The sequence below is a fragment of the Microtus pennsylvanicus genome, chromosome 4 (genome assembly GCF_037038515.1).
Source record: "Microtus pennsylvanicus isolate mMicPen1 chromosome 4, mMicPen1.hap1, whole genome shotgun sequence".
Taxonomy (NCBI): Eukaryota; Metazoa; Chordata; class Mammalia; order Rodentia; family Cricetidae; genus Microtus; species Microtus pennsylvanicus.
In genome coordinates, this window is record NC_134582.1 from 105,698,497 (window position 1) to 105,715,451 (window position 16,955).

The following is a 16,955-nucleotide window of genomic DNA, read 5'->3' on the forward strand; positions in this document are numbered from 1 at the left end:
AAAATGAGTACGTAGATTATCTGAAAGGACATTTCCCCAAAGATTTCCAAACTGGCAATAAGCAGGTGAAATTATGTTTATGTTCCTGGCTACCAGGGAGCAGAAAGCCTGAGTCGTGAGGTACCATTTCCTACACAGTGGGTAAGCTGGAGTTTTAAAGACGGACAACAGGATAATGTAGAGAAATCGGAGCTCTTGTTCTCTGCTGATGGGAAGGTGAAATGCTGTCTGCAGCTGCTGAAAAACAGCCAAGCACCTTGTTAAAAGGTTTATAATGGTTACTACACAACCTCTACTCATGGTGACTATGTAAGAGCAATGAGAAAACAAGGAAACATTAAAATATATTCCGATATTCATGACAACAGTATTCCCCAGAGTGGAAAATGGAAACATCTCACAAGTGCACAAGCTGAGGAATGAATAAAATGTGGAGTTATGAATCCTAATTAATATTGATTAATCCTAATTAAGAATGAGATGTATCAGGACGAGCATGTATGATAACATTAGGCTAAGCCACAGAAGTCTCTCTCTGTCTTTCTGTCTCTGTCTCTTCACACATACACACACACACACACACACACACACACACACACACACACACACTAGCCACAGGAAGTATAGATTCTATTTGTAGGGCATGTGCATGTCAGAATCAAAGGAAAGAAGATGAGTGATTGTTCCGCTTGGGGGGTGGGGAGGCAGGGTGTATGTAGGAATTTGAGAGGTAATGGCTAAAACTGAGAGAAAATGTAAATATTCTACAATTGATTGGTAATGGCTGTTAACTTCATCAGATAAACCAAACCCCACTAACTTTTACATATTAGACACATGAGTCACATTACAATCAATGTGGTTTATTTTTTGGTAACAAAAAATAAGAAAAAGAAGAAAAAGAAAAAAAAATAACCAAACCCTAGGTACCCATTCTCTCAACCTTATTTCAACTATCCTCATTCAGTTAAGAGCCCTTCATTTTCCAATTTGATTTTTTTCTCAAATTACCAAAATTGGCACACTTAGAAAGGTACCACTTGTAAATTTGTTAGATAATTTAAGGCTATGAATAAATATGCATTCAATTTATTAACATGATTGAAATTCCTAAGCCGGAATTCAGATAGAGAGTGTGGAAATGTTGAATGTTTAGATCTCAAATTTGTGAGATAGGTTTTCTCAATTAACAACATTTATGATGATTTAAGGGGCGGAGACTGGGGATTGATTTGGAGCCTGTTGGGTCACTGAGTGTTTCACAAACAAGCACCCTCAGCTTCAGGATTCAGAGTGCAAGTTCTGGACACTCACTTTTCTTTTTAATTTTAGCTTTCTTTCTTTTTTCTCTCTTTTTTCTTTTCTCTTCTTTCTTTCTTTCTTTTTCTTTTCTTTTTTTTTTCTTTAAGTTTCACTCTGTAGTCCAAGCTGGGCTGTAATTCACTATGTAATCCAGGGTGGATTCGAACTCCTATCAATCCCTCTGCCTCAGCAATGCTGAGGTCAGAATGAATGCTGAGGTCACAAACTTGAACCATTGAGACTTAGGACTTCTTTCTTCCCACCAAAGGCCCCGGAAAGGGATTTCGCTTGCCAGGAAGTTTTATCTGACAGGTTCGGAGTCTCAGCAATGGCTTCGGGGTAACTTCTTGGATCCTCCACGTTTCCGAATCCTAGTGAAGACAGGTGGACCAGACTGGGGACATGGACCTATCAGCTGGGCTCTCTGTGTTGCCGCTGCTGCTGCTGTGGTCCATGGTCCCGCAGGCGCGGCAGCAGCGTAAGTGCGGGAGGGGAAAGTGGGGGGGGGGGACACAAAACCGAAAGTGATTTTTCTTGTTGCATGGAGTTTGTCACTGCAGAGTGCCAACGCCTCCCTCTGCAGTCCCCCATCCAGCTCTCCACATGCAGACCCCCAGGGGACATCTGCCACACAGCTAGCTTTTCTAGCTACCCCAGGGCACATTTCTCCCCTGCTCTGGCCGGGTGTGGTGTCGCCAGTCAAAGCAAAGGTGAGGGGGTCACGTTGATAGAGCTGAGCCTGCGGTTTGTTTTAATTGTGAGTTGCGCTATCCGACCTCGCCTACTCACCCGGGATCTGAAGTTTCTCACCAAGAACGACCACAGTTGTCCCTTTGGCATTTTATCTTCCGATCACGGAGAAAGATTCCTGTCTGCACTGTGAGCGCCGGAGGTGCTGGGTGGCACCCCCCCCCCCGTATTACTTTTTGGTGAGAGGAGGTGAAGGTCACTTGGAGTGGCAGGCATGAAGGACATTTCCTCTCGCTTGGAAATTGTTCCTTCATCTTGAAAGGTTTTTTTTTTATTACAAATGGGTGTAATAGTGTAAACAAAGATTTGAGGGCAGAAGCCAGGGCTCTAGCAGCCCTTACGGTTGGTAGCCACTTCCCAATGAAAAAGTCCAGCGGTGACGGAACAGATCTATTCATTGTGGCCATGTTTGGCCCAGAATGAGTCCATCTTCAGGGTCCTGACACGACCATTTAGGTTTAAACAGAAAGTAAAATATTCCTTTCGATGGACAGCTCTGGATCCTACAACGGAGTCCATACATTGTTCATTGTTAGGACACTACGCAACAATTTTTTCTCTGCCTCGGTGTGCTGCCTTGACGTCATAAGATAATTAATTACCCTTATGTGGGGGTGGGGTGGGGGTGTGGAGGGGTTCCTGTCCTGAGGCTTTGATATTCCTGTAATACAAGGGAACTTAAAATTTGGGACAATATGATCTTTGTGTTTTAAGACTTGGGTGCAGGTGAGATAGGCTAAGAAAAGAACTCAGTAGAAGTCTGAAGACAGGAAGGCAGCTGAGAGCTAGGCTTCCAAACCCTCTCACTCACTGAGGGTGGGGGGGTCAGGGTCCTTTGGCAGAGTCACTTTGTGGACACCTGCAGGACCAGAGCAGTGGTTCTCAGCCTTCCTAATGCTGCGACCCTTAAATACAGTTTCTCAGGTTGCAGTGACCCCCGACCACAAAATTATCATCATCATCATCATCATCATCATCATCATTATTGTTGGTTTGTTTTTCATTTTCGAAACAGGCTTTCTCTGGGTAACTGTGATAGCTGTCCTGGAACTCGCTCTTGTAGACCAGGCTGGAACTCACAGAGATGTTCCTGCCTCCACCTCCTGAGTGCTGGGATTAAAGGAGTGTGCCACCAACGCCCGGCCACAAAATTATTGTCATTGTTACTTCTTCACTATAATTTTGCTCCTGCTGTAAATCATAATGTAAATATCTGATATGGAGAATCTGCTATTAGATCCCCCTGAAAGGCTAGTTCGACCCCAAGGAGTCTTGACAGGCAGATTGAGAACCACTATGCTAGAAGCCCTTGTTCAGCTGGGCTTTGCTGATTTGCAAATTAACAAAAGATTAGCAGGCTTTTTCCAAAGAATGCCAAAGTGCTACTTAATCCCCTTGAATAGCATTTGAGTCTGTGATCATTTTTTGACTAGTTATGTACTGGGAAGCAGCAGTTACTGCTAGTTCACTGACTCTCCGCTTGGATCTTTCCTCAGACTGAAAAACAAACAAGTGAACCTCAAATCCAACCTTGCTTTATTTCCACACACCCCCTGCCGTGGGGGTGTCTCCCTACGTAGTTCAGGAGGGCCTGGAATTCACCTATGCACACCAGGATGGCCTCAAAGCTGAGACAATTCTTCTGCCTCAGCCTCCAGAATATTAGGGTTAAAAGAGCGAGTGAGCCCTCTACTCCAGGCCAACAAGCATTTGTGAAGCGCTGACCCCATGCAGGGTGCCATTCTAAGTACTAAGGTTCAACCTTGCTCAAGGCTGCTCTGGAACTGAGAGAAACTGGGGAAAGCCCCACAGGGAGAGTTGCCGTCAGCTCCTTTTCCTGGAACCCCTTCTGTTTGTTGTCCTGAGTTCTGTGTCAACACAGTCGCCAGTGTTTCTCGGCCAACATCTACACATGGAAATGTTCAGACATGGAAGTAGAGAAAACTCACTACCTCCCGCTCGTTAGGGCTTTCATCTTTACAAATCGAGCAGCAACTCCTTAGCTTGGCCCCCCACAGCTGGAGAAACCCAACGTCTTTCCAGAATCTGGGTTTCCAGGTAGCCCCTCTACTCAAGTGGGGGACATCAAGATGGGCAGAGTAAGAGCTAAGACCAGAGCAGCTAGGGTTGTGCTGGCAAGGGAACTGTGTTACTCTACGAGGTGGCCTCTCTCAGCTTCTAGCAGGTGGGCGCTGACCCAGGGCTGTGGAACCTCTGCCTTCTGATCCTGCTTGCTGCCCATTCTGAAAGCCGGCTTGCTTACTTCCCCAGGGTCCCATTCTCTGTACTATTTCTTCATGGGAGCCTCTGAGCCAGACCTTGGGCTACCCTTGTTTGAGGCTCTGGGCTATGTGGACAACCAACTCTTCGTGTCTTACAATCATGAGAGTCGCCGTGCGGAGCCCCGGGCCCCGTGGGTCTTGGATCAAACCTCAAGCCAGCTGTGGCTGCAGCTGAGTCAGAGCCTGAAAGGCTGGGATTACATGTTCATTGTGGACTTCTGGACTATCATGGACAACTATAACCACAGTAAGGGTACGTGAAGAGGGGGGTCACCCCCCATGGCAGTCAGAGCAAGCACAGCCCTGTTTCGCTACCTTGGGGATACATCTTGAAGTAGACAACGGTGGGGGTGAGACCCTGGGGAAAGGCACAGAAGAGGGTGACAGTTGTCTGTGCCCGATCATTCTATACTTGGGGAGGGTGGAGACCAAACTCCCTTCTTTATTTTCAGTCACGAAGGTGGGAGTGGTGTCCGAGTCCCACATCCTGCAGGTCATCCTGGGCTGTGAAGTGCATGAAGACAACACTACCAGCAGCTTCTGGAAGTATGGGTACGATGGTCAAGACCACCTTGAATTCTGCCCCAAGACGCTGGAGTGGAGAGCAGCAGAACCAGGGGCCTGGGCCACCAAGGTGGAGTGGGAAGAGCACAATCTCGGGGCCAGGAAGAACAAGGACTACCTGGAAAAGGACTGTCCTGAGCAACTGAAGCGGTTCCTGGAGTTGGGGAGAGGGCTTCTGGGGCAGCGAGGTATGAGGACCCATACTCGGGCCCCACGCTCTTGAGTGGGAGTAGAGGGGAATCCAAGGTACCAGGTCAAGGTGTCAGTCACTCCCGAGTTTTGAAAGTACTTTCTCTGTCTCATACTTTCTCAATCTTAAGATTTCCATATTCCCATTTTATTCATTTCATTTATTTTTCTTTAGACAAGATCTCACTTTGAAACCCAGACTGACTAATTCAATATGTAACCCAACCTGGGCTCAAACTCAAAGAAAACCCCTGCCTCAGCTTTTCATGCTCTAGGATTACAATCATAACCTGACCTATGCCAGCCTGTGTCTTTGTTGTTTATCTGTTTGTTGTTGTTTTGATTCTTTAGATAGTCTCTCACACTGTAGTCTAGACTGGCCTACATCTCACTATTTAGGCCAGACTAGCCACAGACGCAGCAATTTTCCTGCCTCATCTTCCCAAATCCTTGATTTAAAAGTGCAAACCACCATTTAGGATGGAGGTTTCGCTTCATACTGAGGTGTTAACACAACTATGAACCCAAACTTAGTTTCTTCATGCATGTGGCTTAAAAGGGAGCATCAGTACCCTTCCCGTGATGTAGCCACAAAGCTTGTGTATATTTATTATGTTTTTAACAATACAGAAATATCAATTATCAGATGAAAGTACCAAATATGGCAACCCATCTGAGCAGCAAAAAAACTTTTTTGTTTTTAATTGGTTGCTGGGAATTGAACTCAGGACCTTTGGAAGAGCAGGCAATGCTCTCAACCTCTGAGCCATCTCCCCAGCACCCCCTCCCCCTTTTAAAGCCTACAGCACCTGGTATTCCCAGGTGGTCTCCCATCCAAGTACTAACCAGGCCTGACCCTGCTTAGCTTCCTGAGATCAGACAAGATCAGGCACCTTCAGGATGGTATGGCCAAAGATGTGAACAACAACATCCTTAAAGAGTTAAAGATTATTCCTCAAATCTAGTCAGTCTCACTGATGGCTCCCTACTTACAAAGGTCCTTTCCTACAAGAATGCTTAGTAGGCTGAACCAGATGTACTGAGGGTCCAAGCCTAATGTGTGTCACAGAAAGAGAAATGTCGCCTGCCTGGTCAGAGCACTTGGGCAGCTGCCGGTGTTAACCGGGGAGCAGACAGAAGCGACTGTTCTCCGTGTGGCGCTTCATTCGTTAGCATCAGTTTTTGAAGCCATTTCCAGGATACCAAGCACCTCCTCCAGCTGGCTTTTCTGAGAAGGGTGTGCTCTTCCTACCCACAAGAGAAAGTGACATTTTCAATCCTCCTGCCGAGGGTAAAACAAGCCCCTCTCCTTCCTCTCTCCCTCAAGTGCCTCCTTTGGTGAAGGTGACTCATCACTGGACCTCTGCCGGGGCCTTTCTAAGGTGCCGGGCTCTGAACTTCTCCCCCCAGAATATCACGATGAGGTGGCTGAAGGACGACCAGCCGCTGGATGCCAAGGCCCTCACCCCTGAGGATGTGCTTCCTAATGGGGACGGCACCTATCAAAGCCAGGTGACCTTGGCTGTGGCCCCTGGTGACAAGACAAGGTTCACCTGTCAAGTGGACCATCCAGGCTTCGACCAGCCCCTCACTGTCACCTGGGGTAAGGATGGGCATGTGGGGCAGAGTACACCTGTTGTAGAGATGATCCTCTTGGCTCTGAGCCACAGGTTTGCTCTAGGCTGGGAGGTGGCAGTCGTGGGCGTGAATTTGCTTTTGTCGTTTTAGAGCCCTTGCCATCTCGGGCCCTGATTATTGGAGTCGTCAGTGGGATCGCCATTGGTGTCCTCTTCCTTGTTGGGGCTTTGTTCCTGATCTTAAGGAAAAGGAAGGCTTCCGGTGAGTAGGAGCACGGGGAAAGTGCCATGGGACTTCTTCCTCCAGGACACATACTTCTGCGGAAAATGAGGCTGCTATAGGAAGCCAGCCCTCTCTACGTTCTTTGCTCTGAGAGTTCCAGAATGGCCCTGGGGATGTTTTGTGTTGTTTTGTTTTTCCCAGATTGGAAGCTCCTAACTCAGGAAAAACCTTCCAGGCACCTACTATTTTACAGGTGTTATTGAAGGCAGAGTCAGAGGGTCGAGCTTGAGAAAGCCACTAGTGAGTCTCCAAACCCAAATCTACTGTGGAACGGAACTTATGACCAGTAGATGCAGCTAAAGAGGACCCCTGAGAATGAAATGATTTAGGATGTCACTCTGAGAAATGCCCAGATTACATCCAGAAAGGCCGTGGAAAACAGCTGTGGTAGTTTGTGACCCTAATCTCAGTAGAAGGATTGCCAGCAGTTGAAGGGTTGTGAGACTCTTAGAACACACACACACACACACACACAGAACAGCAATGCTGAGTAAGAGAGGGTATTACTTGGCCTTGTCCCCGACTTTGTGCGTACCTCATTCATGGGCAATTCACATTGCCCACCCCCACTCCAGCTCTGAGTATCTATAGCCTCAGAAAATGAGAGGGTGACAGAAGCCAGCCTACATAGTCCTGTGGAACACTACATTGTGATGCCTAAGGAACTAGTGAAGTCACAAAAGCAGAAGGGAACAATGTCTGTGTTAGCGGAAGATTGTGAGGGGTGAGTGAGGTGACAAGGAAAGCGGTTAGACAGCTACTAAAAGTGTCTACTAAAGATGGAGAGATAACCATTTCTGAAATCCAGTGGAGTCTCTGGATTCCACGGTCAGGGATGGAGGAGGTAGAAAGGGACAGGACAATATGACACGTGGCCAGTAATTGCTCTCCCTGGGTCTCTTGTCTTCCCAAAAGAAACCATGGGCGACTATGTCTTAGCGGAGTGTGAATGACCTTCAGCCTGCAGTCCCATGAAGGGAGGAAACTCAGCCGAAGACCTACAGGAAGCACACTTGCTCCATTCTAGAACACAGTTGGACCTAATACACAGAAACTGCCTGAGGAGCTCTGCTCTTAGCTTTCCCTGTTCACTTTCTGAAGATGATTCCCCCAGTCAAGTCTTTGAGTTCCTGAACAACGCTCCAGATGCAACCTCTCTCTCCAGAAGCGGCCTCGTGAATCTCCAGCAGCTTCTAGAGGCATCCTTCATTTTCTCCATCCATCTGGATTCCATATGTGTACTTCTTAAAAGGGCTCTCTAAATCTGAGGATACACAGTTCATTTTCACATCTAAAGAAGCTAGGAATTTTCATCCTGGGATGCACCCTCATACTTGCGCCAGAATTTTGCACATGTATCCTAGAATCCAGATCAACTGTCCTTTGAGCCTCTCCACCTGTTACCTAGTGATTCCTCTGTCACCAAGCTCTGACTTCTCTGACGTTGAAGTCTTCTATGGGTCATCAATACAACTGTGAATGCTACACACTGTACAACCCAAGGAGGCACGCTCTGAGAAAATATAGATGTCTGTGTGCACAATGATTGCTGTGTGTTTGTGTTTACAAAGGTGTTGAACAGGTTTTCAGAGCTTCATTTCAGATGCATATGTGATACGATGCCGGTGAAGTACCCTCTCTCCGTGTCCTGATAAGAGACATCATGGGTGATTATAGTAATAAAGTGTGACTTCCACTTGTGAAAAGAGCTCGAAATTATCCTCTTCTCACCTGCTAAACATAAACCACACTTGGAAGTCCTAATGTTTTTATGCAGTAGAAATTATTATCTGTGCCAACATCCCTTTTCTTTAGTTTTTCACTTTAGAAAGTGGAGAACACGGTGGCTCACAGCTCTCCAGAGAGACAGGCAGGCAGCTGTCAGAGTGCCTTCCTGGCTCTTTGATGCTCCCCGTGTACTGGAATGGTTGCATGAAGTGAGTGGAGAATGAAAACGACTCTTTTCTTCTCTCCTGCGGTTGCTTTTCCTTGAGGTTGACCCACATGATGAGAAATAGCTTCCAGCATTCTCCAACCCTCAGCTACCATTTCAGTCTCCTGTGTGCTCTGGTCTCCGGCCTTAGTTCAGTTAAAACCTTAGCTAATCTGTCTGGTGTCCTTGAAGCTGATGCCTCTGGAATCAGAACCTTCAAGTGACTGCCCTAGCAGCTAATAATATGTCAATCTATCTCATCTTAAGGAAGTAAAATGGAAGCTGGCATGTGTCCTGGAGAATGCCAGGAGTTGCTGGGGTCCTGATGCTCATTCCTACTTATGCACATTAAAAACAACAACAACAACAACAAATGTGATCCAACTAGACAACTTAGAAATTGCTAGATTGCAGAACAAAGGGTCATCTGTTCATTTTTCAAAGTCAAGCCTTGTGTTTGTATAAGTACGCCTATCTGTCTTCACGTGTGTGCTCATATATGTGAACATGTGTGTGGGCACATGTCTGCATCCAGAAGGCATGTGTTCAGTGCCCCCAATTCACACATTTGCCTTGCATGACTATGCTATAAATTCCATCTTAAAGACTAAGTGCCCCAGAACAACAGCTACAGTGTTTTTTTTTAATGAAGACTGAATTTGAGCAGGGACTTCAACTTGTTGTTGTTGTTGTTTTGCTTGTTTGTTTTGTTTCTGCTTTTTTTTAAACCTTAGTCTTGTTTTTCTGTTTGTGAAAACCAAGTGGAAAAAACCAGCAAAATTGGATAGATAAACTTAGAGCTATCATTTCCTCAATGCGTTACAAACTCTTCTAGCATCTGGTATATTGCCTCGGTATCATTCCCAGCATAATGTGTGCGACTAATAAACTCATGATTTGGTAAATATACCATTTTTTATATTGTACTGCACAGCTTTATTGATATTCTTGCCCATCTTATGGATGTAGTTAACTCATATGAGTTTAAGGATATTAATATCACTTCTAATTCTGCCCTTTTTTGTTGTTGTTGTTTGATTTGGCTTAATTTTTGTTTTAAGTTGGACACCACATAGTCCAGGATAGCATCAAACTCCTTCTGGTTAAACATTTATCAACCGTGGTAGGTTGGAGGAACGCTGATAGCTGGCGGCTAATTTCAATACATCACAGTTGGTTGTAAAGAAGTTGAGAACAAAAACATATCCCTAAGGTAAACTGTTGGATTAGGGCTGATGGAAGCAGCAGCTCTTGTCCAGAAAAACGCCAGGTATGTTAGGCAGCACCTGGGATGTGGAGGCAGGCACATCAGAGTCCAGCATGTTCTCAGATATACTGTGAGTTGGAGGCCACAGGAAACTTTCTTAAAAGAACCAAATAGCAAGGTGTGTGTGTGTGTGTGTTTGTCTGTGTTTCTGGGTCTGTGTAGAAGGTATTTTTTAAAGAGAAAGTGCATGAAAATTATAGGAAACAGAATTATGTACTAGATACTGGAAATACTGGTATAGTGAACAGAAGGCAAACAAGAAGCCCAGTGGCCTTCAACAGTGACAGGCGCCTTCTGGGAGGTCCACCCTGGTACCACTTCCTCTCAAGTGTTGTGATGAGAAAGAGAAGTAGCTCTTTCCTGTCTCTCAGCACTGCTCATGCTGCAATCCCTGGCGTATTTCAAAGCGAAAGGTTGCACACACGGTGCCAAATTTTGTCATAATGCTACTTTTTAGTCAATACCTTTATTTTTTTTATTTAATAATGACTATTAGGCCACTCGGAACAGCTCTAAGCATGAAAGGTACATGGACAGACAGACACCTGAAATTTCAGAGCTTCCTGAGCGTTTTAGAGCATAGCTTGTTTGTGCTTTCATGACTAATCCCAGCTCTTTTGCATACAGAACATTGATGCAATGTTTCAGGACTCAGGCAGCCAATGTTTAGAAATCATGGGTGCTTTGGCATATGCATCCGTTTAGATATTACTGGACATCACCTGGCCATGCGTGCTGATGGCTCAGGCCTGCTGTTTCTTATTAACCGTCCAATGTAGAGTAAGAGAAAAAACGGTGTTTTAAGGAAAAGCTTCTCTGCTCCCCTCCCCATTTTCCTGAATACGAATTTGCAGTGTGAGTAACATCTTTTGGTGAACAAAGGTTTTCTAAAAATAATTCCTTTTCTGTATTGAAAATCAAACCCAAAGCCTCACACATGCCAAGCAAGCATTCTCCCATTCCCCCAAGTCTTTATAAAATTAACATTTTATGTAACTTTACCTAAATACCAGATGCCAGGCTGTTCTCACTGCTACTTCCTCTAGAGAGTTCTATGAGGAAGGGTTTTTTGGCAACATTAGCTTTTATTTAAATTTTATGAAAATAAGAGCCTAGAGATGAGTCAGCTTGCTGTTTGGAATTTCTGGTTAACAGCTAGAAAATGACCGTGCTGGAATTTTAATTCAGCTCCTAACCACTACAATACTTATCTCCAAGCCAAGAACGCCTGTGGTGGAACGCTGTTGCCATTTCTTGCCAAATTACAGAAGGCATTGCCAGTGCTACCTGGCAGCAGACCTCTGATGTCTTCTGCAACAAGGAATAAATATGCTGTGCCCTTTCAAAATTAACCAGAACCCTAGGAACTTATCAGAAAATTTCCATGTTTTAAAAATGTGCTTTAAATTCATTCTTAGCTGGGGCTCCTGGTTTAAGGTGTTTGTAGTCGGGATGGATAATAAGAGGAAATAGAAACCTTTGATTTGGTCAGAAGGCTTTATCTATTTTAGAAGTGTAATAACCATGATATTTAACTTCAGACTTTATTTTATTTTCTCTTTGTGATTATTTTGCCTGTACTCGTGGCACCCATGGAAATGAGAAAAGGGTGTCAGATTCCTGGAACTGGAGTTTTGGGAGGTTGTGAGCTACCATGTGGATACTGTGAACCAAACCTGGGACCTCTGGGAGAATATCAAATCAAATACACTTAATTTCTGAGCCATCTCAACTACCTCATTGTTAAAAATGTTTGGAAGTCCAAACCCGACAATAAATTCACATTAAGACATAATGTTGCCTGCTCTTCCATCTTTTGGAAAAATGAGATTAGCCTTGTTTTGACAGCACTAATCTTATCACAGGTGTCACTAGGTCCCTGCAGGCTTTGTAATGACCTTAATCAACTATTAGCCCTGCACTGTAATTCCCAGATCTAGAAAACACGTCTTTTCAGAACGGAGAAAGCCATGCTGTCGTTAGTAAAGGTTGGAAGGGAAACAAAAATGGAACCAGGACACATGGGAAGGACACAGCAGGTAAAGGACAACCGACACCGTCAGTTTATCCTTCTGTACAGTCTTTCTTTCAAAGGGGGGTGGGGAGCGAGGTCACTAGGTGTCTGACTCCAGATGGGGAATATTAAGTCTCCAATTAGGAGGCTCAATTTGAGAGGCTTTTTCCATGGTTTTGTCTTCACAAACAAAGTCGTCAGGAACAGGCTTAAGCTTTACCAGTAAGGGGTGTTGCTGGCATATTTATTTTTGGATATTTTACGGGCGTCTGCACGAAGCAACCATGGACTAATTTAATAGTAAAATAAAAACAAACATGAAATGGGGATACCTGCTTTGCGTAATAGCCCCTACAAGGCTTTCATTTCGGGCAAAAATGATGAAAAACAAAATTGAGTATTTTCCGCGCGATTGAAACCTGTACGTCATGACACAGCGCGGAAAATAGCTGGGGTTTTCTGGCCAATCAAAACCTTCAGATTGTAATGGCTCATCCTGTTTGCTCCACCCCCTTTCGAGGGCGTGATTCGAAAACCCCGCCTAACGGCTGTGGTTTTCAATCAGGTCCGCCAAGGCTCTATTTAAAGGGAAGCTTGGGTGCTGCTTGCTTTATTCCGTTCCTGCAACCATGTCTGGTCGTGGTAAAGGCGGCAAAGGTCTTGGCAAGGGCGGCGCCAAGCGCCACCGCAAGGTCCTGCGCGACAACATCCAGGGCATCACCAAGCCCGCCATCCGCCGCCTGGCCCGGCGCGGAGGAGTCAAGCGCATCTCCGGCCTCATCTACGAGGAGACCCGCGGGGTGCTGAAGGTGTTCCTGGAGAACGTGATCCGCGACGCGGTCACCTACACGGAGCACGCCAAGCGCAAGACCGTCACCGCCATGGACGTGGTCTACGCGCTCAAGCGCCAGGGCCGCACGCTCTACGGCTTCGGAGGTTAAGCCGTTCTTTCACTTCATCCTCTGTCGCAAAAGGCCCTTTTCAGGGCCACCCACAAACTCAACAAAGAGCTATTGCACGTTTTACGATCTTTCAAAGAGTGGACAGGCGATGCTGGTAATCTTGCTAAGCCATCCTTCCCGTCATAGTTGTGTCAAAGGGTAGGTGATTTTTTTAAAAAGATGAGACCAGAACGCCTATACAGGCTTATTTAAATTTAAGCAATTTAGTACTGAATACGATAAATAGACTTGGAGTTAGAATCACGTCGTAACCTGTATTGCCGGGAATCGTGTCTGACATGTTTCAGGGCTGGATAACGCTTTTCTAATGGTAAGGACTGGTTCTACACAGAAGGTATTGGAGGCATTATGTGCTTAGCTATTTATTGTATACAATAAGTCCTAACTACATATTCTTTACTGGGGACGACCATTTTATACACGAACTGCATAGTTGTGGAATGGCGTTTTAAGTTCGTGTATGTAGCACGTTTGTACAGTTGCCAGGAGAGGGCGTCGGATTTCCGGGAAGCCGGAGTTACAGGCAGTTGTGTTCTGATATCCAAAGTCTGGTCTTGAAGACCAGCCTGTGTATTAGACTACACAATCTCTCTAGCAACCCCGCTATGGTCTTTTGTCATTCCTAAAACCAAGGCCTAAAATAGATGAATGTAAATTTACTATTTGTGTCACTCAATGCATAAAACTGCTAAATCACAAGTATTTCACACCAGACTGCCCCAGTACTGTTTTTGTTATGTTGTGCATTGAATTCAAGCCCTAACATTTCCCTAAAAGAATAGAGCTCTTAATTTTTAATACTGCTCTTGTCAATCTCATGAAGCCTACATGTTATTTTCATAAAATATACAAAAGATTTCAACTGTAATTCTTGTTAGGCCAATAGTATTAAACCATTTTATAAAATGGGACAAAATTGACCTTTATTGATAAACTGCAAAAACTTCCAATATTCTTGAGACATTTTTCCATTCATCACCCACAAAATCCTAAAAATTAAACTCAAGAAAACACGTATAATCTCTAGCTTGACTCCTAATCATCTGGGTTCATAGTGGTGGTTTGACAGCCTGGACACTGATAAATGGTGTTTTTTAAGTGTAAATTGAAGTACAATATTTGGTCATAGTGGTATCTATTACTGAACTCATCTCTACTTTCTTCCTTGATATGGTGGCGTTTCTAGAATGAAATACGCCTATGGTGACCTTTATGATAACGAGAAAGCATTAATACACGGCCAAATTTGTAAATAGGTACACCTAGGGCCCTCCAAACTTTTTAACTCTAAGGTCTAGAAGACAGATCCACGTAAAGCGACTGTCCACCTCGTTAACTTTTTGGTTATGTTTTTTGAGACTGGGTTCCTTGTGGCTTTGGTGCCTGTCCTGGAACTTGCTCTGTAGACCAGGTTGGCCTCGAACTCACAGAAATCTGCCTGCCTCCCGAGTGCTGGGATTAAAGGAATGAGCCACCACCGCCCGGCTTCATTAACTTTTGTTTAAAGTGTTTTTGCCATTTTAAAAATTATGGAAGTGGCTCTTAAAAGAGCCTTTGGGTTTTTTAAAACTGACTTTGAAGCTCACTTCTTCGCTGCTGCCTTCCTCAGGTCGGTCTTCTGCAGGCCCATCTTTGGCTTGCCACCGTTGGGGTTGGCCGCCCTCGCTTTGGCGGGGCTTTTCCGCGGCTGCACACCCTTGGTGCCTTTGGTCTTCGGTCCGCCGGAGGATGCTTTCGTGGGCGTGGCCTTCGGCTTCTTGACACCCTTGGTCTTATTGCTCTTGGGGGATCTCGAGACCCTGGACAAGCCCAGCTTCTTCGCCTTGGCAGAAGCAGATTTCTTGACCTTACCCTTGACCTTCTCAGGGGCAGCCTTCTTGCTGAGCTTGAAGGAGCCGGAGGCGCCGGTGCCCTTGGTCTGCACCAGGACCCCCTTATTCACAAGTCTCTTGAGGGCCAGCTTGATCCGGCTGTTGTTCTTCTCCACGTCATAGCCAGCCGCAGCCAGGGCTTTCTTCAGGGCAGCAAGGGACATTCCGGTCCGTTCCTGAGACGTCGAAAGGGCCTCGGGAATCAACTTGGAAACCGAGAAACCCCGGGGTTTGCGAGCAGTGGCCAGGACAGGCTTCTTCCTTCGCCTCTTAGATGGAGGTTTCTCGACAGGAATTGGGACAAGGCTACTTGAGGCTGCAGGAGCCGTTTCCGACATAGCCAAGAATTAGTCAAGAAATAACCAGTAAGAAAAAGTAAAAAGACCACCAACAGCGCAGGGGAGGAGGTCGGGCGGGGGGGGGCTTATATAGAGCAGGGCGCGCTGTGATTGGTGCATTCCCAGACACCTGCCCCGCCCCTGGTGGAGGGGCGTTTGTGTTTCTTTTCCCCCCAAAAGTAGAAACTTCCTTGTGTGCTCACGGCAGAATCGCACAGGTTGCGACACCAGGTGACCCACGGGGACTTGGATTCCACCTGACTTCTTACCTTTTATTGATAAATGTTCCTGGAGGCCAGAACTAGTGGGAAAAGCCCTTGATTTTCATTCAAATTCACGAAGAAGAAAAAAACTTTCTCTTTTCTTTGAAAATTCAAAAGTAATTTTTGGTAGAAAATATATCCAATGTCTTCGGAGGGATCGTCTACATATGTGGTTCCTAACTGGCAACTAAAATCAATTTTTCAGGCCCGAATTCTTATCGAAATTATTTATAGATGTGACAAAAGTAGCACAGACATCTTAGCCATCTCACTGTAGAATCAGACGGTGTTCCTAGAATTATCACAAAACTCCAGAGTGAGGCCTTCTCGAAGGGAGCAGAGCCTAACAAACGCTCCACAGAGCATGTGAGAGGCGCTGTGTCCCCCGAATTATAGGAGGAACTGCTCAAACGCTCTTATATACGTCTCACCAATGGCATCTCTGTAGCCAAATCAACCAACATCAAGGGTGCTTTTCAACCGAGTTTGCCTCTTCTTTTACGAATTAAACGCCACCAGGGGCCTACTCTCTCTGTCTTGTCCTCTCTCTGCCTGCCCCTTAATTGTCTATAACATTATAAAGCTGGATTATACAATAAAGGATTGTCTGGAGGCATTACCATCCCTGACTTCAAACTCTATTACAGAGCTACAGTATTGAAAACAGCTTGGTATTGGCATAAAAACAGAGAAGTCGACCAATGGAATCGAATAGAAGACCCTGACATTAACCCACAAACCTATGAACACCTGATTTTCGATAAAGGAGCTAAAAGTATACAATGGAAAAAAGAGAGCATCTTCAACAAATTGTGCTGGCAAAACTGGATGTCAATCTGTAGAAGAATGAAAATAGATCCATATCTATCACCATGCACAAAACTCAAGTCCAAATGGATTAAAGACCTCAATATCAGGGCTGGAGAGATGGCTCAGTGGTTAAGAGCATTGCCTGCTCTTCCAGAGGTCCTGAGTTCAATTCCCGGCAACCACATGGTGGCTCACAACCATCTGTAATGAGGTCTGGTGCCCTCTTCTGGCCTGCAGACATACACACAGAATATTGTATACATAATAAATAAATAAATATTTAAAAAAAAAAGACCTCAATATCAGTCCGAACACACTGAACCTGATAGAAGAGAAAGTGGGAAGTACTCTACAGCACATGGGCACAGGAGACCACTTCCTACGTATAACCCCAGCAGCACAGACACTAAGGGCATCATTGAATAAATGGGACCTCCTGAGGCTGAGAAGATTCTGTAAAGCAAAGGACACTGTCACTAAGACAAAAAGGCAAGCCACTTACTGTGAGAAGATTTTCACCAACCCCGCAACTGACAAAGGTCTGATCTCC

At 45.3% G+C, this 16,955-nt stretch overlaps 3 protein-coding genes and 1 pseudogene across 6 annotated transcripts; 2 read left to right on the plus strand and 2 right to left on the minus strand.

Annotated features, from left to right (window-relative positions):
- Positions 1 to 1,294: 1,294 nt before the first annotated feature.
- On the plus strand, positions 1,295 to 8,493 carry Hfe (homeostatic iron regulator). 4 transcript variants are annotated; one of them, XM_075970048.1, is made up of 6 exons: positions 1,295 to 1,780; positions 4,324 to 4,587; positions 4,787 to 5,086; positions 6,415 to 6,690; positions 6,816 to 6,926; positions 7,863 to 8,493. In XM_075970048.1, the coding sequence occupies exons 1-6, from the start codon at positions 1,705 to 1,707 to the stop codon at positions 7,898 to 7,900; spliced, it is 1,065 nt and encodes a 354-aa protein (XP_075826163.1). In that variant the 5' UTR covers positions 1,295 to 1,704; the 3' UTR covers positions 7,901 to 8,493. The 4 variants fall into 4 exon arrangements, with proteins under 4 accessions (XP_075826163.1, XP_075826165.1, XP_075826166.1 ...); XM_075970050.1 differs by lacking the exon at positions 1,295 to 1,780 and adding an exon at positions 1,888 to 2,012; XM_075970051.1 differs by lacking the exon at positions 1,295 to 1,780 and adding an exon at positions 2,293 to 2,314.
- LOC142849140 (5S ribosomal RNA) lies at positions 5,885 to 6,004 on the minus strand (annotated as a pseudogene).
- A 4,296-nt stretch (positions 8,494 to 12,789) lies between the features above and the next one.
- LOC142848835 (histone H4) lies at positions 12,790 to 13,235 on the plus strand. The gene has a single exon (XM_075971020.1). It carries the CDS (start codon positions 12,791 to 12,793, stop codon positions 13,100 to 13,102), a length of 312 nt encoding a protein of 103 aa, XP_075827135.1. The 5' UTR covers position 12,790; the 3' UTR covers positions 13,103 to 13,235.
- A 1,470-nt stretch (positions 13,236 to 14,705) lies between these two features.
- H1-6 (H1.6 linker histone, cluster member) lies at positions 14,706 to 15,432 on the minus strand. Its single transcript, XM_075971021.1, has one exon. It carries the CDS (start codon positions 15,330 to 15,332, stop codon positions 14,706 to 14,708), a length of 627 nt encoding a protein of 208 aa, XP_075827136.1. The 5' UTR covers positions 15,333 to 15,432.
- Positions 15,433 to 16,955: the final 1,523 nt, after the last annotated feature.